General features: G+C 39.3%; 1 protein-coding gene across 1 annotated transcript in view; it reads left to right on the plus strand.

Annotated features, from left to right (window-relative positions):
• LOC107670831 (EH domain-binding protein 1-like) overlaps window positions 1-23,119 on the plus strand; it is a 149,509-nt gene extending 126,390 nt beyond the window's left edge. Inside the window, exons 20-23 of the mRNA XM_016463601.1 lie at window positions 11-149; window positions 523-623; window positions 2,507-2,633; window positions 22,730-23,119. Of these exons, the coding sequence (XP_016319087.1) occupies window positions 11-149; window positions 523-623; window positions 2,507-2,633; window positions 22,730-22,833 (471 nt within the window). The 3' untranslated portion in view covers window positions 22,834-23,119. The remainder of the gene's footprint in view (window positions 1-10; window positions 150-522; window positions 624-2,506; window positions 2,634-22,729) is intronic.
• The last annotated feature ends 469 nt before the right edge of the window (window positions 23,120-23,588 follow it).

A 23,588-nucleotide genomic window follows, 5' to 3' on the forward strand; every position in this document is an offset into this window, starting at 1 on the left:
GTTTTTATAGAATAATGTTGATGAATTGCATGCAGAGCGTCTTCGCAGGGCAACGGAACATCTGTGCAGTCCCGTTGTCTTCCACAAGGAGTCTGCAGTTAGGAAAACACAGCTCAAATCATTCAGCCAATACGTAGAGACCAGGCCAGGTGAGGTCCTTTACTTTCGTTGTCACTGACTGCATAAAGTTTATGGAGGATTTTACATTGTTGAACAGTTCAGTAATCGTTAAATTAATGTATTTAATGCATAAGCCTGTTGCAGTCAGGTTTATTTTTCTAGTTAAATAGGCTTAATGTGAAGACTATCTTGAAGTGTCTCAAGAATGCTAACAGTTTAATAACAGCTGTATAAGGTGTTTCTATACACTTTGTGATTTTTTTAAGGAAGATGTCCGATCTGTCTGAATGGTTCATCTGATAAAGAAAAATGTCTTCATATTCAGTTATAGTGAGTTTGTGATTGTGCCCAGGTGAGAATGAACTCTATCAAGGTTTAATATCTCTCTTTCTCTCGTTTCAGAGGTTAAAAGGCAGAGATCAGTGCCTGAAGATCTAAAGCGGGCAGCCGAGGAGAGAGGAGCTTTGACAGAGACAGAAGGACGAAAGCCAACTGAAGATGAAGTACTTAAATGCATATTTAAATTCTCAGTCAGAGCTGTTCTTTCGTACTGATGTTGTCTGTGACACCAGGTCATAGTTAGACATCAAACCTGCACACAGTCACGCACATCTGTCTGAGGGCCAGAGAGGTTTTTTAACACGGATGTCAATCTGTTCTTCCCTAAAGCTGAAGAGAGCAGCCAAGTTTAGACTGCTGTTCCCTGATAATTGTAAGATTAGAAAAAAAGGAAATGGACAGAGTAGTAGATATACCTCTTTCACTCCTCCTGTATATCCTTTTCTCGGAACCCTTTTAATTTGTTTTGAATGTTTACATTTTTAAATAGTTCAAATGTAATTTATTAATTTTAAATATTGTAATAAATATTCATTTAAATTATTGAAAATATAATTTTTAATATTTAAAAATAAAAATATTGTATATATTTTATATATTGTGTACATAAATATATATATTGTGTGTGTGTGTATATATATATATATATATATATATATATAATTATCTTTTCTTGTCCCATCTTCGTTTATTCTCTCCATGTAGGCTGATCTAATGAAATTTTAATTATTGTGGCACCATATATAGGGCCAGAGCAATAGAGAAACATACCCTGGGAAGAGTGAGATAGATAGAGACACAGAAAGAGTGAGAGGGGAAGGTCAGTAGAGACCAGCTTTGCCCCTCTCTGTGTAGGGGTTAATGGGTGTTGAACTTGCCCATTACCCAGCTCAAGCTGAATTACCCAGCGAATGATGTTTGCATTAATATAATATATATGGAAATTTCAACACTTAATTATGGCAGAGAGGCGAGAGCAGAGGGGAGGGGGCTGATCATGTGTAAAATTGATTTGTGGGAGAAGTATTTGATAGAGCAGCAAGGAAGAGGAAGGTGGAGTTTGATGGACAGCAGGAGGACTCAGGCAGAAAAAGTGCTGTCTTGGATGGAAAAAAAAACTTTCTTCCCCATTTCCCTCGTTCCTATTATGAAATAAGGTGCATCAGCACTAAATATATATATTTTTTTGCAGCAATCTTTAGGATGTGAATTTAAATTAGCACTCATTTCCGCTCCCCCTCTATCTCAGAATAGTAGGAAGGATGGAAGGAGGAGAGGACAGAGGGGGGCGATAAACGAGTGGAATAAAGAGGGGGTGGGAGTGCTTGTCACTATCACACACTCAGAAATAAGCGTGCAGTTTAATTACTCTATTTCTCCCTAATCACCATCTCATCCCTCACTCCAGTGTTTCCCACGAGCCAGAGGGTGCTGCTGCCACCAGGGCCACGTGTGTGAGAGAAAGGGAGCGTGTTCCCAAATGTGTACATGAGTGAATCTGAGCACACGCATGTGCTGCGTAGATCTCTTAGATCCCTGCTGATATTATTAAATAAATAAATATAGAATAAAAAAATAAAGCTTTAAACATAGTCAGAAAACTTTATGGTACAGTAGCTCTGAGTAGTTCTTTTTGATTTGATTTTATAAACATGTACTCCATTTTTAACACAATACTTTTATTTTATGTTAATATAGCTAATCTTTTTATTTATTTATCTTTCTTTTTTTTTTTTTACTTTTTTAAATTTTTTATTTTTTTATTTTTATTTATTGAACATTTTTAACCTCATCTTAGTAATTAGCCTAATTTAGGATTGTTTGTATGTCATTTTTATCACTTTTAAAAATTGACAGCGGTACGTCATTTCCAAAAAAAAAGCAGAAAAAAGGAACATTTCATTTGCTTAATTAATTAAAGCAATATTCACCAGTCATCATTATGACCACTGTTCCCCTGGTATTAAAAAGCTATATAAACCCAGGATGTGATGCTTCATTTCGAACCTCTCATCACTCCCCCTTCCTCTCGTTTGTTCTTGCCCAGCAGAAAGCGTTCAAAGACACCAGTCAGTACGTGGTGGGAGAACTGGCGGCGCTGGAGAGTGAGCAGAGGCAGATCGACACGCGGGCCTCGCGTGTGGAGAAGCGTCTGCGCTATCTCATGGACACAGGTACGCCGCCCAATTACACTGTAAACAGTTTTGGCAAATTGAGCGTTCACAAACTCTTATGGAGTTTGGGAAGTGTGAATCTTTGAAGCCGGGGTGTTGGGGCGGCAGCGGGGATATGAAAAGGGGCGGTGAGGATGCAGGGAGGCTCTCTGGGCCGCCGTGATAAGAGAGCCTTCATGGGCGCTGATAACTAGTGCTGATAGCATCTGCCAGCCAGCCACTATTGAACAGTACCGTGCAGCCATGCGCAACAGAACCCCATATCTGGCCTTCAATGATATGCTGTAGAAGAGAGAGAGAAGGAGGGAGAGAGGGGGATACGGCAGAGGGGTAAAGGGTGAAGAGGGGAGGAAGAGAAATGGGGAGGGCTGCTGTTTGGGGGCTGGACCGAAAAGGAAATGTTGAAATAATGAAAGACATATTAATAGATACATGTGCTTGCTCTCCTCCTCCCTCTCTCTCTCCCTCTGTCGCTCTCTCTTCTCCTAGCATATACACATATGAAAGGATGTGGGGTGATCTTTCGGGTGTGTATTGCAGGGAAAAAGGGCTGCGGAGCCTTTGTTAAAACATGGAGCTCCGTTCTGAGACTCCAGCGCCTCAATAACTAAAATTTAAGAAAAGCTTCCTTCCATCCAGATGCTGATACGAAACAATCATTTCTCACAAGGGCAGCATCGGGAAGCGAGGGTTGAAAAAAGGAGGGGAAAGTAGACGGTTGAATTTTTGTGCTTCTCCATCACATTGAGGATGATATCATGACTATCAGAGTTTTGTGTTTGCCCAACCTTCCATCCATCCTTCCCTCGCTCGCTCTCTTCACACTCACCTGGACCCTGTTGAAGTCAAAGCCGCTGTGTCTGTTTGAAGGGTTTTTTTTCTCTCGCTCTGAATGATAAATGGCTTGAATGCCCTAGCAGGTGGAGAACCAAACCAGACATTTACACACTCACACACAGAAATAAGAGGCACAGTTACACACCAGACCCCATGTACAAGTCTCACCTTAATGTGCTTACCTGTCTGAGCTAGTGCACGCATTTCAGCACTGCAAACAGAAGCATTCACGCCGCTGTCAGGTTCACAGACAACATAGTCTGCCAGAAACAGCCTCTATAGCTAAATATACACAAAACAAATGTCATATGTTATGCTCAGAATACACATATTTAATATAATCATGCTAAGCTGTGTTGCTCTGTATTAGTACAAGTATTATAAATAAGTATTGTATATTGTCATAAGTTTTTTAACTACATATTTATAGCATGTAATTATTTATATGTCACTAGAAATTATTCAGATAAATATATATGACATATGAATATATGTGATATGTACAGTTAGGGTTGTGCCCAATATAATAGTAATATATAACTTTACTATATATAATATATAACAAAACCAGTCATAAGGGTCTTTTTTTATGAAACTGAGATTTCTGAAAACATCTGAAAGCTGAATAAATAAGTTTTCCATTAATGTATAGTTTGTTAGGATCGGACAATATTTGGCTGAGATACAACTATTTGAAAATCTGGAATCTGAGGGTGCAAAAAAATCTAAATATTGAGAAAAGTACCTTTAAAGTTGTCCAAATGAAGTCCCTAGCAATGCATATTTGTAAAAATTGTCAAAAATTACGTTTTGATATATTTACGGTAGGAAATATACGGTTACAAAATATCTTCATGGAACATGATCTGGTTTTGTGGTCCAGGGTCACATATTTAGAATATATATTCACAACATGCATACAATGATGACTGCAAACAAATAAGCAAAAGTTAAATAAATGTGTATGCATATCTGTATCTATGCACACATATAAAGTTATATTTATATACATATAAAAACTGTATTAAGAACTACTCGTGATCCCTGATACCCCCTCCCCTCTCATTATACGCTCTGCCTTAGTCTGCTGGGTTTTTTTGCATTTGTTTCCCAGATGAATTCACAGTAATTGGGCTGGTTAATTTATTTACTGTGTGCAGTTCACAGCACATTAAAGAATGAAGATAATTGAACACGAATTGTCAAGTGTCTTCTGATATCAGGCGTATTACAGAAGGGAATGCGTATAAAACTCTATTTCCATGCAACCATTGTTTATGGTAATTAAGTACACAGATGTATTCCTTGGTTGCCTTCCAAGCTTATGGCGACTGCCATTGTTGTCTTCTATTAATATGTAATCAGTAAATAGTTTAATTTTCTAATCTGCAGTTGGAGAATTCACTTTCTAACAGCTCTTAATTATGGCAGAGCCCTAATGATGCAGCCGCTGATGGGCTAGGAGGCCGTAAACGGAACGCAGAGTGCTCGGGGGAACACAGAGGCTTGCGGTGGCTCCTGCCTAATGAACTTGTTATTCCCACACCAGAGGGAGCAGTGTCCTTCACACACACTCACTCGCCAGCAACTCAACCATTACCTCAGTTAGCCCACATCCCCTGGAATTACGTCTAAATATGTTATTGTCACCCGATTTTCTAAACATATCAATTTTGAACGTTTGGCAAAATCAAAAGCGAGAGAGGAGAGCTATTCGCACACTCGCCATTCTGTCCGAGCACAATACCGTCCCGAATCACATTGAAATTTTTTCAGCATGCAGCATTGAAATGTGTGTAAATGTTATCTGCACTGCTTTTGATATTCAGCAAGCCTCTGAATGCATCTCCCTGACATCTGCTCAGCATGCATTTATGCACACATATGATTTTCAAATTGCTTTATAACCTGCAACAATGAACGCAATTATGAAAATAATGGCATTTAAAGGCGCTCTAAAACCCACAAACCTACAGAGTTCTCGATAAGAGATTTTAAAAAAAGCACAGAGGAAAAGAATGAGTTTTAGGTGAGATTAACATATGTTTAAAAATTGCACTTGAGTCTGATAAGATTGACACAGGTTTTATTGCATGCTAATCCGTTCTCTTTTTCTCCGCCGCGGTCACAGAAATTCATACAAGACGGATATCATCAGCTTAATGCAGTTTACAGAAAAGCCATCACAGTAGTCTGTGCCGGAAAAACAGACGCACAGCGGTGTCAGAAGAGGCCCGTTATGTTTGTTTTATTCATGGAGACGTGGCCGTCCTCTTCCGGGCTTCTTAACGGATGTGCACCTTTTTATATTTCAGTCTCAAAACGTCAGTCCTATTTTTTTTTTTGTCGCTTTTCCCCCCTCAGTTTTCCCACATTAATTCACCGTGCCCACATTCCAAGGCAGTGTTGGCCATGCAGAAATAATTGCTTGAGTGTCTGCATTTATAGATCTCAGCTCCGCCAAGACTGAAATGGAATTGCTTGTGTGGCTAAGGCAACATGCTTGTAACCAGCCCCTTAGTTTGACTAAAGATTTAAGCTTGGCTACGTGAGTCGCATGGGGAAATGGTCTCCAAGCTGAGACAACAGCTAACAGCTAACACCGCTTTAAGTATATTATCAGGCAAGTTCTTTCAGAAACTTATTGCTAAAGAAGCTTAACATTAATTATTGTAACTTTGGGAAGATTACATCCACAGCATGCTTGTAAGCGGTGGCATAGTCCTCTTGACCTCCTATGCAAGAGCTTAAAGACACTAGAATGGCATTTCAGCTGCATTAATAGGATAACCAGTATAATCTTTCCGCAGTAAGAGAAGGAAAAGTGTTTAGAGCATAATACTCGCCCCGGTTCTGGGGACGAGACGGGTTTTGTGATGTCTCTCGCAATCGGCACGCACCGGGCTTTATCAGTGTAATCGCAAACTCTTTTTCTCTCCCTCTGCTGTTCTCTTTCTTCTGTTGTCTCTCTTTCAGTTCTTTTTTTTCCCTCTTCTCCCTCTGTCCTATTCTTTCTCCTCCATGGGATTTGCATGCTAGTTCAGTAGCTTGTCCACTCTAATTTTAAAGACCAAAGACCTCGTTTAGCCTTCCTGCTAAGCGTGCGCCGTGAGTAGCGGAAAAGTAAGCCTGGAGACAAACGCAGGAATTCGGCTCATAAGGATGGCTTTTATCGGCACGACCAAAGGCCAGCGCTGGATCAGGAGGTGACCGCCTATTCAGGTTTAGTGCTGGACTATGTGCTCAACTTCAAGAGCTGGTTAACATCAGAATGGTCCATTTTCAGCTGCTGGCTTTTGCGGCCTTTGTTCTTCCCGCTGGTTTTAATTCTCACCGGACCGTTACGCACGCAGCGTAGATGGCCTTTGTGAAGTCATGTATTCTTGCTACCTAATATAAGCAGGTTAGACCTTTAGTCTCAATTAATGCATGTTGTAATACATTAGCACTAGTCTTGCATTTGTCCAGTTTATTGCAGTGGTCTCTGGAAGCGAGAAGGAAAACGCCTCACATCAGCCCTTTTTAATCTCCGAGGCCGTTTGAATGTTCGAGAGGCAAAAACAATTTAATTAGTTAAGTTGCATTGACTTCGCATTCAAACCCCCAACCAGCAAGCCCTCCCTCCGAAAGCGTTTCCCAGATGTGAAGAGGGTTTTTTTTTGGTCTGGTGTCAGGCTTTCAAACATTCTTTTAACAGTTGGATGAAAGGGGATTTTAAGGAAGATTAGAGAAGGGGAATCCTCCAGGCATTGTCTGAGAATCTTAAGATAAAACGCACAGGGTGGATAGTGTCTGCGGAGGGGGGAAGGGTTTGTTGGTTGCGGGAGATACGGCCTGCATTGAGAGACATGTAATTTAGATTTTTATAACGACACGGAAATTACGACCAGTTGCCGTTGTAGCGCTCCCTCTCCATCCCTGTTTGTTTTCCCTTTCCCTCTATTCCCCCCCTCCCATGTGTTTTGCAGTGGCCTTGCTGTCCTCTAAATTGTTGGTGTGAAGTTAAGTTAAACGCTGCTACATGTGGCATTGCAGGCAGGCAGTGATATGCCTGATTAACATTTTCAAAAAGGGCACAATGATGGCGCTTATTATAATCTCCCCTTTATTGAAGCATCTTGAGGCCTTTTCATCTTTCCCCCCCTTTGACTGCCATTCCAGTAAGACCCAGCCAAAAGCAGCTAGTGCCATGCCACTGCAGCTCCATACGCGCGGAAAAACAGAGAGCCGCTCTCCACAACGCCAGCCAAGACCTCAATGATTTGCTGGGCTTTTTTTTTTTAGTGTAGTTTTTTTGTTGTGTTTTTGTGGCACTGGTGTGCGTGACTGTCTTTTTTCATTTTTATGGGATTTTTGTCTTTAGTGTAGAGGACAGTAGAGAGGAGATGGGATTGGATTTGTTTGAAACAGGCTAGATTTGAACTTGCATCCCATGGGCGCAACACTCCACTTTTTCGCAAGCATGTGCATTATTTTTAAATGAAAATTTAATTGACACATATTTAGGTTTGTGAACACTGACAGATTTGACGGTTAAAATATTTCTTTAAGTTGCACTTTTGAATGTCATTCAGTATGTGTGGTTGTTAAATTTGTTTTTAATTTACCTCAATTTGATTTTTCCTAGAAGTTCTCAACTAGAAAAAGGCTTAGCAAAAGAGTTTGGTGCACTGGACTCTTGTTTGCATAATTGATCATTATTTGGTTTACAAATTGTCTCCTGACAACATAATTGAATTTCAGTCATGCACTTAATTAATAGACCTTTTCATATGGAAACTGATTAAGACACACTTTACAATTAAGTGTAATGACGCGGGGTTGGCCTGTAATTAGGGGCATTCACGTGCTAACAGCCCTGCTATGCTAGCTCAGTTGTTGTTCATTTCCCTTTGTATGGGCCTCTCTAGGCTACACATTCCTCTAACGTACTACCTGAACCTTATCAGCACACGGCTGCTCTCCCCAGCCCACCTTTAGCATGCTAAAACACGCTAACGACACCCAAAACAGCTCATTTGAGCTAATGGAAATGACCATTTAAATGCTATTGTTCTGCTGTTAGCCGCTTAGTAGAGATGGAAAGATAGCGAGGGAAGCGACTTTTATAGTTACTGTAGGGAGGAGACTCATTATCAATTTGTCCTTAAGCAAACCTGAGGAGAAAAAGAGTGAGGAAAAAATAGGAGGGTTAGATGGGGGAGAAGAGAAAACGCCAGAATCCACAATGCAGATGTGTGGAGGGCGGCTAATGGTGTTAGCACATCCATTACTCTCCTCAGCTTAATTCATTAAGCAAATTGGGCGGGAACCGTATTGGCCTTGTTGAAATACGTGCAATATGACACTGCTCAAATTTGTTCTAACACATGGCCCGGGGAGACGAGTCGACCGTTCTAATGGGGGAGGAGGGGCAAATTATGCAAAGGCACACTGCAGGAGGGAAATGACTACAACGCAGAGGGAGTAGCGCCTCCGCACTCAACTAGCCCATTTTCCTTCATTCCAAGCCTTGCCACAGTCCTCCTCCTCTCTCCTTGTACCTTTTGGCCTTAAAGGAATTGCTCACCCAAAAATGAAAATTCATTCATGTTGTTCCAGACCTGTATGACTTACTTTATTCTGTGGAACATGTCTCAGTGTTTTTTTTCCCATACAATGAAAGTATCATTGTATGCACAAAACTGGTTGAGACATTCTTCAAACTATCTTCTTTTACATGATACACTGTAATATTATGGTAATGTAACACAAGTCAGTTTGTCTGTTAAATAATGCTTACAGTGACTTTTAAATGCTTTTGACAGTCATCTGAAAGGCTGAAAATCTCAGGGCCCAGCAGATGTTTCACCCTCCGCAATCGTTTGCTCAGACGTTTACTCAGAAAACGGATTAAGCAAATAAAAGCAAATCCTATATTAGTAAGAAAAACATTCTGCAGGTGATGACGGGACCTTGCTGCTTGTGCTAATTTGTCATCTCTACAGGTAGCCATTTCAGCATCTCTCAGGATTTGGTGTGAATTTAAATGGAGTGTTGCTCAAGCTCTGATAGCCCCCCAGAATTTCACACCTCTAGTATGTAAACAGAGAGGTAGAGCCGGTCCTAAGTAGATGAGATAACAGATATACTCTTTTATAGGGGGGAGAAAAGAAAACGCCAGAATCCACAATGCAGATGTGTAGAGGGCGGCTAATAGTGTTAGCACATCCATTACTCTCCTCAGCTTAATTCATTAAGCAAATTGGGCGGGAACCATATTGGCCTTGTTGAAATACGTGCAATATGACACTGCTCAAATTTGTTCTAACACATGGCCCGGGGAGACGAGTCGACCGTTCTAATGGGGGAGGAGGGGCAAATTATGCAAAGGCACACTGCAGGAGGGAAATGACTACAACGCAGAGGGAGTAGCACCTCCACACTCATCTAGCCCATTTTGCTTCAATCCTAGCCTTGCCAGATTCCGTCTTCTCTTTCCTTGTACCTTTTGGCCTAAAAGGAATAATTCACCCAAAAATGACAATTGGTTTACTCACCCTCATGTTGTTCTAAAACTATATGACTTACTTTATTCTGTGGAACATGTCTCAGTGTTTTTCCACATGCAATGAAAGTGTCATTGTAGAGTTGACACATTCTTCAAAATATCTTCTACATTTACATGGTACACTGTAATATTATGCTATCACAAGCCAGTTTGTCTGTTAAATAATGCTTACAACAACTTTTAAATGCTTTTGACAGTCATCTTTAATGCTGAAAATCTCAGGGACCAGCAGATGTGTTTCACCCTCTGCAATCGTTTGCTCAGACGTTTACTTGGAAAGCAGATTAAGCAAATAAAAGCAAATCATATATTAGTAAGAAAAACATTCTGCAGGTGTTGACGGGTCCTTGCTGCTTGTGCTAATTTGTCATCTCTGCAGGTAGCCATTTCAGCATTTCTCAGGGTTCGGCGTGAATCTAATGGCGCTTTTCCACTGCGTGGTACGACTCGGCTCGGTACGGCTCAGTACGGCACGGCATGGTTCGGCTCGGCACGGTTTGCGTTTCCACTGCAGTTCAGTACCGCTTTAGAGTGGGCGGGATTATTCACATGTCGTTATAGTTGCGCCGCCTCTACTACCACGACTCCTAAAAAAAACGTTTTCATTCCGCGTCGCCCCATCAAGCTCTCGCTGGATCCGCTCCTCTGCTATCAACGAGAGGAACGTCTGTACTTTCTCAACAGACAACAAAACTTTTTGGTTGTTAAAAAAAGGTGCGCTCGTTCAAAACGGTTGCGTTCGATCCTTCGCTGGCTGTGCTGATTTAAATCTAGCGGTTCTATTGTGTTTGTGTCGCAAGTTCAGTGACGCAGGTAGTGACGATTCTCTCCGGCCAATCCGTGATCAGCAGAGTTTACACGTCACGTTTTGGTAACGGTACGGTTCACTTGGAACCCCAACCGAGGTGGTACTAAAAAAAGTACCAGGTACCAGGTACTGTACCCAGTGGAAAACCCCCAAAAAGTGAACCGTACCGTGCCGTACCATGCAGTGGAAAAGTGCCATAAATGGACTGTTGCTCAAGCTCTGATAACCCCGCAGAATTTCACACCTCAAGTATGTAAACAGAGAGCTAGAGCTTAGAGGTCCTAAGTCGATGAGATAACAGAGATACTCCTAAATGGAAACAACCTGTCCTTAACACACAGTAATGTCTTACCAAAATGCTTGCGTTTCAAATACTGTAGGTGGGGCCAGGACTGCCATCTTTTGTTAATGCTAGTTTAAATATCTACTATAGCTCATATGTAATGGTAGTTTGTTATTGTAACTTCAAACGATTGACACCTGCTGGCCCACAAGATTTTCAGCCTTTCAGATGACTGTCAAAAGCATCTACTGTATAAAGTCCTCCTTAGCATTTTTATGTTCGTGCTACATAATATTACGATACATCATTTAAATAAACACCAATTACATTTAAATGCTGAAAGGGATAATTCACCCCTAAAACGTGGAACACACAAAGATATTTATAAGAACTGTTTTTGTGCATACAATGTCGATAAATGTCAAGCTCCAAAAAACACCAGATTAACTTTCATTGTATGAACAACAACATTTCTTCAATATATCATTCTTTGTGTTTCACAGAAGAAAGTTGTGCAGGTTTGGGACAACATGAAGATGATTTAATGGTGACAGAATTTTCATTTATGGGTAACCTAACCTTTTAATTCATGTCATCTAAATGTCTTTTTATTTGGCATATAATGCCTATAAATCACATTCTTTGTGAGAAAATTCAGAAGAAATTGTGCATTTGTGTCGATTTTAGTAGTTAAATCAGGTGCAGTTGACACCGTTAGTTTTGGTTTGAGAGCAAGAGATGGGGGCAGGAATCCAAGCAGCCCTTTTCCATTTGGCTGTGTGGAGATTTTGAGAATCTTCATGCAATCACAGATACATATGTATGTGCTCACTGCTCCCTCCTGGAAGGCACCTTTTTACATGTACATGTCTACTGGGGTCCCCCCACCCTTGCAAACAGGCCTCCCCTCTGTCAGCTAATCAGTACCTCAGCTAGATGCATTGTGACACTATGCAAATCTATTTACATTGGAATAGGGGAATCAGGGGATCCTAAACTCAGGCATCGAAGTTGAAGAAAGAGAATACCCAAGGCCAACAAATAAATGAAAGTTTACTCAAATCCGTGAGATAATGGGGTCTGTGTTCAGACTTACCACAGTGGAGAGATAAACACAGGGATTACTTGGGGGTTTTTGCATCAGTTGCTTTCTGCTGGGTGGCCTTACTTGTCAAAAAGGGGAGAGAGAGAAAGAAAGAGAATAGGAAAAAAAAAGTTTAACGCAAGGACATTCACATTGCACATTGAGAAAAGAAGTACCGCTAATTCCATCAAAGCCAGAGAAATCAGCCATTAATTTATGCTGCTCTCTCCTTCCCCCAAAGCTATTGTTGCTTTGGTTGTTGATCATTTCGGTAACATCTGGTCCTGGGCTCTATTTGGAGGCCAGCTAGTGTCAACCAGACGACCCCTGACAACATGGCCAAAAAAATCACTCTGGTGTCTCGTGGTGTTGCTGTCGTCCTGTTGGTAGGAACAGAAGATGCAGGGTGTGAGCATGAATATGTTGGGCAAGAAGTATTCAAGTATATGAACCAATCAGAAGCAAGCAATTATAGTAGGTGAAAACTTAGCAATTATGCATATTTTATCCAAAGTAGCGTCTAATTTATATATTCAGCATTCCTTTTCTAGCACCATGATTTTCTTTAATGTACAGTCAGAAACTCTAAAAATATTAGTATTTTATACTAACAATATTACAAGTAATTTTTTATGGAGACCAGTGTTTGTAGTCAGACCTCCTCGAGTAAATTGTTGTAACCACAATGTAAAGGCATTAAATTAAAGACAATTCTATAAAATTGAAAGCTGGACTATTTGATACCAAACATTTCCTTCTCAGAACTGAGTATTATGGGTGCGCAGGAGTGGATGATTCCTGTTAATATATATTTGAAAAGATGGAGAGATTCGGCATTTGAATCAAGGGCTTTGCGGAGGAGCAGATTATGACTTCCATGGTGACTCCTTCCAGCTTTGGGGAAATGAGCTGTTGACATTCTTCAGGGTCATCATCCAAGATAGCAGGCCAACCAGCAGGATTTACCCGATAAACCCATCCAACTAGACCTTTATCCATTTCACTACGACTGGGGAAGGCAGGGGTGAGATGGAGACGCTTTCCATCAAAACATGAGGCATCTAGTCCACCAGTGTGGATGCTGTCATCACGACCAAACCCTTGGGCTAAAATGTGTAGGATAATTCACTAATAAACAGTCGTTTTAAATTGCATGCATAGCTAAAGTCTAATATTTTCTGCATAACTGTTGCAGGTTTATACTGATGCATGATTTTCAGAGAACACTGTTGGTCTGTAGGGTTTTTTCCAGACTGTATGAGTAGATTGAACTGAATAGAATGGATTCAATGAGTATATGATTAAGAATCTTCATTTCTACCTTCTCTGCCATTTCACCAAGAACATCATCTTTGCACACGAAGCCTACGTCGGACTACACTGAGTCCTCTCCACCTTGGTCAAAATCATTTTTTCCCATAATTCCCTTGTGTAACCTGGGGCTAGCGTTGCTCCCCGCTGTGAGGTAGACCCGGAGGAAAGACAAAAGCACAATGAAACAGGGAGCTTACCACCAACCGCTCTCACTGGAGCTCTGGAGTAGGGCCCACTATACACCGCTGCCTCTCCAGTTCTGTCCCAATGCTAATGAGCCGGCTCTGATCTTTCCTCTGCTTCCCGTGTTTTCAACATCTTCAAGGACCACATGGCGCTAGCAAAATAAAGACAACCAAATGAGAATTTTTAACGCTTTTTGAGTCAGCGACTCAGCGCCTTTCAGCCGGCTCACTCATTTAATATTCCCCCTGAGAAAGAAAGGACAGAGGAAAGAAGAAAAGAAAAAAGGTAAAATGTGCAACAAGGAGTTGGAGGTGCTGGAGGGAAAGGGGGAGGTGTCACTAGCATTCCTCTTCCGAGCTATCGCCAAGAATCGAATGATATCTAAATCGCAAAACAGAAATGTTGTTGACTTCCATCTTCTGGTTTCGCACGTTTCTGTTAAAACACAACACCCAAAATGAAGCATTTTTGACAAATGTCGGCAACGATTTCCTCCAGCTTCATGATATCACTGACAGCTCCCGAACAAGAGGGGACAGATAAAGGGTGAAAGAGGGCGCGGGTCTGACGGAGTCTCCTGCCGGCTGTTCACACACTCCTTTTTAATAGCTGCGTTCTCTATACAGAGGCACAGGGCAGTACCTCGCATTAGCGCTGGGGACCACTAGTTAATAGGATGATGTCTTTTAGCTTTTGTTATGAGATTATTAACCGGGATAGGTTTCTGCTCTCATCCGAGCCGCTGCTCTGAGGGCCTGTTGAGCACAAGTGGTAAAATACGGCGTCCACACATTGTGCCGTGCTTGTATGGTAAAAGGCTTTTAATGAAACACCTTTTCGGAGGGCTTCACCAGGTGATCTTTTTTTTACCGCTCTCATCTGCCACTCACCCAGCTTTAATTACCTGAAGTACTCAGCTTTTTCCAAAGGCCCTTGATTCTGCCGCTGTGTTCAGCGCTCCCAAAAGCAGGCTTAAAGTGGGTGATAGAATGAAATGATAGTATTTGTCAAAATAAGAAAGAAAGGAGGAAAGGACCTCTGGCTGCAGTGTTTCACCCTGAATGTCATATTATAAAATCTGTTTTTATGGTTCAATGGTCCATGCTTGCATTTTAGGGTTAACTTGGTTGGTGAATCTTTAAAATTCTATTTTATTATATCTATTCTATTATTAATTCTATTCTGTAACTTAATTTGCAATAACTTATATGCAATATATATATATATATATATATATATATATATATTTGTTTTATAACTAGAAAAAGTGGTATCGGTGCATCCCTAATAATAATAATATTATTATTATGAAATAGATTTTTAATTGTCTAGTTACCCTTACATTCTTTTACATTTTAATTACTGGCACTTTCAGTGTCTACCCCTTCGTATTTATATTTATATTTATATTTATATTTATATTGCCGTCCTTATTCTAAATTCAGAGGTTTATTTGTTGCATATATTCCAACAAATTACTGTGCATTTACTTGATATGTCCTGACCTTACATATAACAAATGTGCATTTGATTGGACTATACAATATTTAAAAAAAAAACTTTTATCAAATCTTTTATTGTTTCTGTAGCTCAAAGAGTAGAGCATGGTGCTAGCAATTGCAAAATCTTGGGTTTCATTCCCAGGAACTTGGTCAGATATATACCTTGAAAGCAGTGTAAGATGCTTTGGATAAAAGCATCTGTCAAATGCATAAACGTGAAGACAAAAACTCAAACTGTTTTATCCATTGAGCATCTTTTCATCTGTTTTCCACCCTTCTGTCATTTTGCATCATTATTTGTCACAAGTGCTGTTGTGAAGAGGGCTGTAATTGTTGTTTTGTAATGTAAACTGGCTGTCTTGGCTGTTACGCTCATCGTGAGGCTGCGATAGTGGACAGGCTGCCCAGGAATTAAGGAGCAAGAAACGACCAAAACTAGCTGATAGTCTGTCAGCCTGTGATAATGTTTATTGATTAAAAAGAAGGGGGGAATACAAACACAGTTTAATAGAGTAGGGGGCTGCGGACAGAGATGGACATATTTGTGATTTGCGGTGCTTAACTCAGACAGCCAGGCTAAAATTCATATAGTCTCCGCTGTTACTCTCCATGTCAAAAAATGCTTTAAAGTAATAGAACCATAATTGTGATAGAGTTGCTTAAATATTGCATAAAAGGAGAAAACTACAGTCCAATTTGTGTATATGGAGAAAAAAAATCTATTATCTGCCATTTGTTTGCTTTGCCCCTGCCAAACTCGGCATAAAGTGAGAGGTGTCTGCTATTAGCTGGGGGACTGCAGTGTTTGTAGAGGAGTTGCTTGTGTTAACAGCGCTGAGGGGCGGGTGAGAGATGAGTATTAAGGTACAGCCTATCTTCTGTCAGCCCCTCACTGAACGTTCAAACAATTACATGAAAGGATGTATGATAACGGTGTATGTATAGCCAAGACTTTTCTGTCATTAAGGGCGACTTAAGCGATCCTGTTTTCCTCCTGCGGTTCTTCTATCCTCGATGTAATGCCGCTCTGCTTATGAATCCTTCCTCATAAGCCGCAAAGCAAGCAACTGAAGGTCAATAATACCGGTGGCAATTGAAAACCTAGTGACGGGTACAGGAATTAAATTGTAATGCGCTTTGGCTGCTATATGTTGGTTTGTCATCAAATGATCATAAGTGATAATGTTTCCTTAAAAGATTTAACATGATTTCTTTTATTCGGTTTTAGATATTTTAAAGTGGTTTAATTTTATTTTATTGTCAAATTAATTAACCTTTTAAGATTTTTAAAGATTTTCTATATGCCTCTTTTTGCTTTTTCAGTGTCTTGGTCACCTAAAGAGGCGATCCCCGGATAAATAGCAAACAGGGGAAATGGTTAGCGGTTAACTAGGTTGGCTTAAACAAGAGAAAACGTGTTCGGTCCATTTTGAAACTAGTGATAGGCATCTTAAAGCACAATGGCTGGGGCTTTATCCTGAGATTAGGTATTGTGGTTCAAGGCAAGCTAAACTACCTTCCATCAGAGCAGCGCAAGGCGAGCCCACGCTAACAAGACTTCTCCACATTGCAGACCCACTCAAAGTAATTAAATCAATCCTTTTGTACTCACTGCTCTCTCCTTCAGTGACGAGTGAAGATCTGATTATTGCCTTCATCCATATTCAGAAAGACTCCCTGACTGGGCCTTAATGAGCTTCCTCTCAGTCGCACAAAACCTTGTTCATGTTCTTTTTCCTTTTTTTTTTTTTTTTTGTCTCTCCTTCTCTTTTACATGCATTTTAACTCCTGAAAACAAAAAAAGAGGGATACGGCAGTCTGTCACACAGAATGAATGAGTGAGGAGAGTCAGCCCACTTAAAATAAATCGTAAATGTTCAAAAAGTGACTGAGTGGCAGAGGAGTGGAGATCTTCCCCTTCAAACTCCGATAGACAAATTGGATTACTGGGTATTGGATTAAACAGAAAACGGGTGGATAAGAAATGAGAAGAGCTTGCTGTGATCACAGGGTTTAATATATTTCTTTTCTTTTTCTTTTCTTTATGGCCTCTTCTCTCCACCCCCAGCCTGTTTTTTTTCCCTTCAGTAAAGACACCCAGCTCTTAGCAGGACTCAGGATTAATTTGTAATTGTTCTGGTTTCTTAATGCTTTAGAAAGATTTTTATCTAAATCAAATGAAGGGGAATTTTGTAATTAAAATGCCAAGCAAAACAATCCCCCTGTTGCGGAGGTTTACTAAAGAGTTATTTGGTTTTTATCATTCTGTAAATATCTAAATAAGGTTCTAATTAAATAAATAAATAAAATAGAACCTTCAATTCACATAATTAATTTTCTATTCACAGCATTTGGCCTAATTACATGCCTTGAAAATGAAAAACAATCTTATTTAGGCATTCTGGCAACTTTTGGAAAGATCTTGTACACTAATGTTTTCCAAATATCAAGGTGTGGTTTTTATAAGTCGCTAAAGCAGCTCAGATGTTTAATTGATATTTTGGAATCACAGCAGTCACGTCTGGAGCTATTTGTGGTGTATTTGTAATTTAACAGGTGTATATATATATATATATATATATCTAACTGATGTAACTTAAAAATATTCATGAAACTTCACATTTGGGTGACTTACGGTTTGTTTTGTCTGTGTGTGTGTGTGTGTGCTTTAGCCGTAAATAATCAGTAAATGTTAGCAGGAAAGAGGGGCAGATTGTGAAATGTGTGAGGATTTCATTAATGCTATCTGTTTTGAATGCAACAGTGGCTGAGATGACTATCTTAATCTGATTTGGCTATTGAGGCCAGATCACCCTGCCATGGACACAGGCCCTCGGGCCTACCAGACGAGCCTGGACCCTCGTGCTTGTGTGACGGCCTCTCTTGAGTTTTGTACTACCTTTCTTCATTCCAAAGTGAATGCTATTGGGAAAGATCAGCCAGGCTAGAGAAGAAGGTTCTATTAATTTTGAGTTAGATTTTATTCAGTTCTCGGAAGAAAATAAATGTTTTAATTCATGTGGAAAAAAAAAGTTAATGAAATGTTAGAGATAAATGATTACAATTGTTTATATAATTTAAAAAGTGTTATTTATTTGCAAATTTTAATTATTAGTAGTATTTTACAAATGCCAATTTATGTGTAATATAAAAGTTTTCTATTTATATTGTGTTATGTAGAACTGCACAAAACCATTTTAATATAATATTGTATTTATATAATTTAAAAAGTGTTATTTATTTGCAAATTTTACTTATTTGTATTTTGCAAATGCCAATTTCTGTGTAATATAACAGTTTTCTAGTTATATTATGTAGAACTGCACAAAACCATTTTAATATAATATTGTATTACTTTGGTACAGATATACACACACACACACACACACACTCACAAACAAAAGTGTTTAACCACCCAAGAGATGCAGCCAGACATCAAATTTCCATATTTTTGGGTTAAAAATTTACTACATTGAGTATATCTGTGACACTATAGTAGTGTGGAAATACTTTCATTTATTTTAAATTGTAAAATGTATTGTCTGTGTAAACTGTATATGTTGTGGCATTTTTAACTGTGATCTTGAGGGTAATTATAATAAACTAAAACTGAAACTAAAATGAAAACCATTATAAAAACATTGTTGGTACTTGAAATAAAAAACTGTTAACTGAAATAAAATTGAATATAAAAACATTTTATAATATCTAAAACTAAAACTGAAATAAAATTAATAAAAATGTTCCATACATTTTTTTTTTTAACTACTAAGAATGACAAAAACACACAACAAAGTAACAAACTTAATTAAAATAAAGATGGAAAACAAAAATTAAAACATTCAAAATATTAATAAACACCATAATAGTATCTCACTGATACTAAAATAACGCTGGTGATTTACATGATCTTAAATCAGATAAATCTAAATTAAAAAGAAAAAATATATAAGTTTGTTTGTTTATTTTCACTTGGTTCTTTTTGCAATTTCAGGGCATCAGTTATTTGGGTCGTCCCCATCAAAGGTCATAGTTTAAATGTTGGCACTGTAGAATGCGTATGGAAGAGTGTGTTTGTGTGCGTGTTATTTGTTTTAGTGGTAAAGCGAGGGCTTCTTTCATGCTGTCAGGGCTCTGTCAGTGCTGAAGCTCAGGCATTGGCCTCCGGGATGCGGCTGCTAATCCGTCATTCCCTTACAATGTCACACAAGCTTAATATTACCATTTATTATTTGCTTGTTTCATTTGACTGTGCGTCGCTACAATGACCTGTCACTGCACACTTTATCCCTTCCGAGCTGCACTATTTAAAAGTTGACTACAATAATCCAGGCTTGATTCCTAAATCCCGGACCCCCTCTTTTTTTCCCCTCCCTTCTACTCTGTGTTGTCGTCAAATACGAGATTTCACACATCTGGCACTGGCAGACATGAGAGCGGCTCCTCTGGTGGAGGGCCGGGGAGTTTTGGTGGGGGTGAGTGACAGGGCCGTCGTCCCACCGGGGGCTGCCGCTGGCTTTGTTGTGGCTAGCGGATTTGTCTCTCTCACATGACCAGCGTCACAGTCACATGGTGCCAAGCAACAGCATGATGGAAAAAAGATCCGAGGCGCAAGTTCCCACATCAGACTCTTATTGAAGATCTGCCCTTTGTCACCCCCACCTCGTCCTCGTAATGGCTATGTGCACACAGACAGGCGCACACACTGTCATACTGCTTGTTTTTGAAACAGATCCAGTCCTGGCTTCTGATTGGTCAGTACGGCATTCTAGTTGTGCTGAAATTCACAATATAGTAACATCTATGACATGAAACACCTGTTCACCATTTCATCACACTGTACCCAGGCATTCTAGTTGTGCTCAAATCCACAATATAGTAGCACCTGACATTCGCCATTTCATTTCACTGTACCCATTTTTTTATTAAATAGTAACTATATCTTCCAGTCAAAAGATGCTCTTTAATAATATTTTGCTAAAAATGGCAACAAGCAATAAAACACTTGCTATAATCAGATATAGTCATGACTAAAGAAATTGCAAGTACCCTGCTGCACTATATTCACAATATACTATGGTTTCTCATACCTTTTTGGTTTAATAACCTCATTTGACAGTATAATATGACTGTAAATATTAAGTATAATTGTCTTTGTGTTTGACTGTTATCTGAAGAAAGTTAAATGCCTATCAAGGGCATCCAAGATCACTCAAATACACATTTTTATATAATGGTGTGACACTGTAATTCTCATCTTAAGATCTCCAAAAGTTGATCTTAAAGTCTTCACATTTGTAAAAAGCGTGAGCGTGTTTGTGTACAGATGCTAATTCTGTTGTTGATGCTGTCAGGAACAGACAGGTATCACAGGAGCATAGAGTAGGTGATGTGATTACATAAGCTTAAAGGATCTTTCATCGTTTCTCCTCTTTCATCCCTCTTCAAAGACATAATTAGTGTCACAAAAATGCTCAGAATACTGACATCGGAGTCATTCTTCCTGAACCCACTTAACTGGTTTACCCCACGGCCCAAAGTACCAAACTCAATAGTGTCTGCTTTCCTTTGATACCTTCTGAGGTCAAATAAAATTTTGAATTGGGATGGCATCGTTTGGTCAGACAAAACCAACAAAATGTTAATTCTTGTCTCTCGTGATATTAACTTTCTGCCATGAAACTACTAAAACTAAAACAAGTGTTTGGGGTGGTTAAGAATTTTTAATGTTTTTGAAAGAAGTTTCTTATGCTCACTACGGCTCATTTTCTTTGATCAAAATTACAGTACAAAAACTAATATTGTAAAATAGTATTACAATTTAAAATAACTTGTTTGTAATTGAACATGTTTTAAAATGTATTCATTATTTGCTCTAATAAAGCTGAATTATCAGCATTTATTTGAATTAGATTTTTTTGTAACTTAAATATTTGCTGTCAATTTTGATCAATTTATTGCATTCTTGCTGAATAAAACTATTAAAGTAATTAATAAAAAGTATTAAAGTGCCCCTGGGTAATGAAAGGTTCATATTTTGGACAACAGGTTGACATGCATGCAAAGTCAAAAACACTTTAATTGTCTTATAATATGCATTTATTTTTACCTTACTTGCTCAACGATTAATTTTTCCAAACCCCTCCTTTGCGTGATGCTAATCTGCGGTGATTGATCAGATTGGTCTCATTTTCATTTCATCTTGCCTGTAATGCCTGATAAAGCAGCATTTGTGATGCTTTGTGTACAGCATTACTGGGGAAACAGCTATTTTACCGCTCCAAAAGCGGCACCTAGTGGCAAAGAATGAATCTGCATTTTCATTCAGACCAACTGAAAAGACCAACAAGTGGAGGTGCAATATGCTAATGTTTCATGTTGACGACTCGTTTCAATGATTCAGAGTCGACTCTTTCTATTGAGAGACAATAACTTTATACTGTACACGGGTGCACTTTCAGATTTAAAACTTTGCAGGATGTTTTCATCCACTTAGAGCTGTTACACACTGCATGAAAGGTACTTTTCAAAATTCCATAATAGGGGCACTTTTATTTCTTTAAAAAGACAAACAAAAACATTGCATGTACATTGCACTCCAGATATTCAGTTACATTCACTCGTGAGTCATTGAATTTTAATAGCTAATTTTTACCATGAGAATTATAAGAGTAATTGAGTTTCTTAACTGTCACACATATGGCCTTTGAGCAATGGGCGGGCCCCACCTGTTGTTTCCGACTATGTAAGTTTGGCATCCGCACATGTAGGCCTCGGGCACAGGACATGTGCTTTTGGATGTACATCGGATCTGAAGCTCTGAGGCTTCACAAAGAACCAGAGTTGAGGCTTTAATCCCAGTAAGCGGAGGAAAGTAACCAGCCTGCATTAATCCTGCTCTAATCCAGAGTCATCTCTGTTTTACTGACAATGGCAGTACCTTGTGAAGTGTCTAATATGTAGGTAGTGAACACACATCTGGATGGCTTCCTAACGTGCGTGTCAGTCTGCGCTGTTGAGAAAAGCCTGTCAGATAATCTCATTTGATGCACGTTATACTCATTGGAGGTGTGAGAAAAGTGCTTAATTTATCTGTGCCAGAGAAAGTCGGTTTAAAGTGGAGATTTGTTGTAACTAGCAGGAACTTGGCTAATTGTCTAATTATTGGCTAGGTGTTTGAAGATAATATTTAGCATGTCAATAATTAGTGGGAATTTGTGATGGCTAAACAAAAATAATTTTTGATTTAATCTCATGATTTCTAACCAGTGTTTAGAAACCAGAATGAAATGGTAAAATGTTGAGTTCTGTATTTTTTAAAAGATATTTTCAGATATTTTGACATTTGTTTTAAGGTATTTGTGTTTTAATTTTATTTTTGAAAGCAGGCCTTCTAGCACCTACTTGCCACCCACTGGGGGTCCCCAGACCTAGTTATCAAACCCCTGCACCACAGCAATGTTTTTCAATATGGCAATAATATTATAATAAGGTTTTACATGCTCAGTTTTTTTGTGTATGTGTGTCTCCAGGCAATAATAAAGAAGAGGAAGAGTCCATGATGCAGGAATGGTTTACATTGGTCAACAAGAAGAATGCTCTGATCCGCCGACAGAACCAGCTCTCTCTGCTGTGAGTTCATGTTTACCCTTTCTCTCTTTCTCCAGCCCTTACCAATGGAAGCGGTGGTCTCTGAGCACACACACCTATAATATGTTGAGACCCACACTTGAAATGATTTTCCCAGGAGACCTGAGCCCAGTCAGAAGGTCGGGCCCCTCATTCACTTCCACCCCTCCCCTGGTGGCCCTCCACTGTAAAGCGGAGAAAACGGCATATCAGAACGGACGCGTCTGCAATAATGTGATTTCAAAGACTGTATTATTCCACCCATTATGAGAATTGGATCGACCAAAAAAAAAGAAGAATTGAAAAAATGACTTCATTCATCTAAAAGAGGAAGCCATTATGACAATAACCCACATATTTACCCTCTTTTTTTAACTACTTTCGCAGTTATTTTTTGCCTCAAAAGATGATCATGTTCATTTTTTAAACCTTTCGTCCTTTTCTTTAAAAGTGAGAGTGAGACGTACAGAAATCTGGGCGGCTGTTCATTCTGCATAAAGAGCGAGAGAGAGAGGAGAAGAAAGAGACAGAGTTTCAAAGCTCTCGCAAATGACAGATTGAAGTATTCTAATCACATTATATCACTGGAAAAGGGCTTTTTAAGTGCTCAATTAAAATGGCCTTGATAATTTCTCTTTCTTTCATTTCTTTTTAGTCACCGAACAGGCTGTGAAGGACAAATTCTATTAGGAACAGAGTTAGCTCATTTCCAATACATTTGAAAGTGGCGAAATTTAATTTGCCGTGTGATACTCCAACCGC

The sequence above is a fragment of the Sinocyclocheilus anshuiensis genome, unplaced genomic scaffold (assembly GCF_001515605.1).
Source record: "Sinocyclocheilus anshuiensis isolate Anshui unplaced genomic scaffold, SAMN03320099.WGS_v1.1 scaffold784, whole genome shotgun sequence".
Taxonomy (NCBI): Eukaryota; Metazoa; Chordata; class Actinopteri; order Cypriniformes; family Cyprinidae; genus Sinocyclocheilus; species Sinocyclocheilus anshuiensis.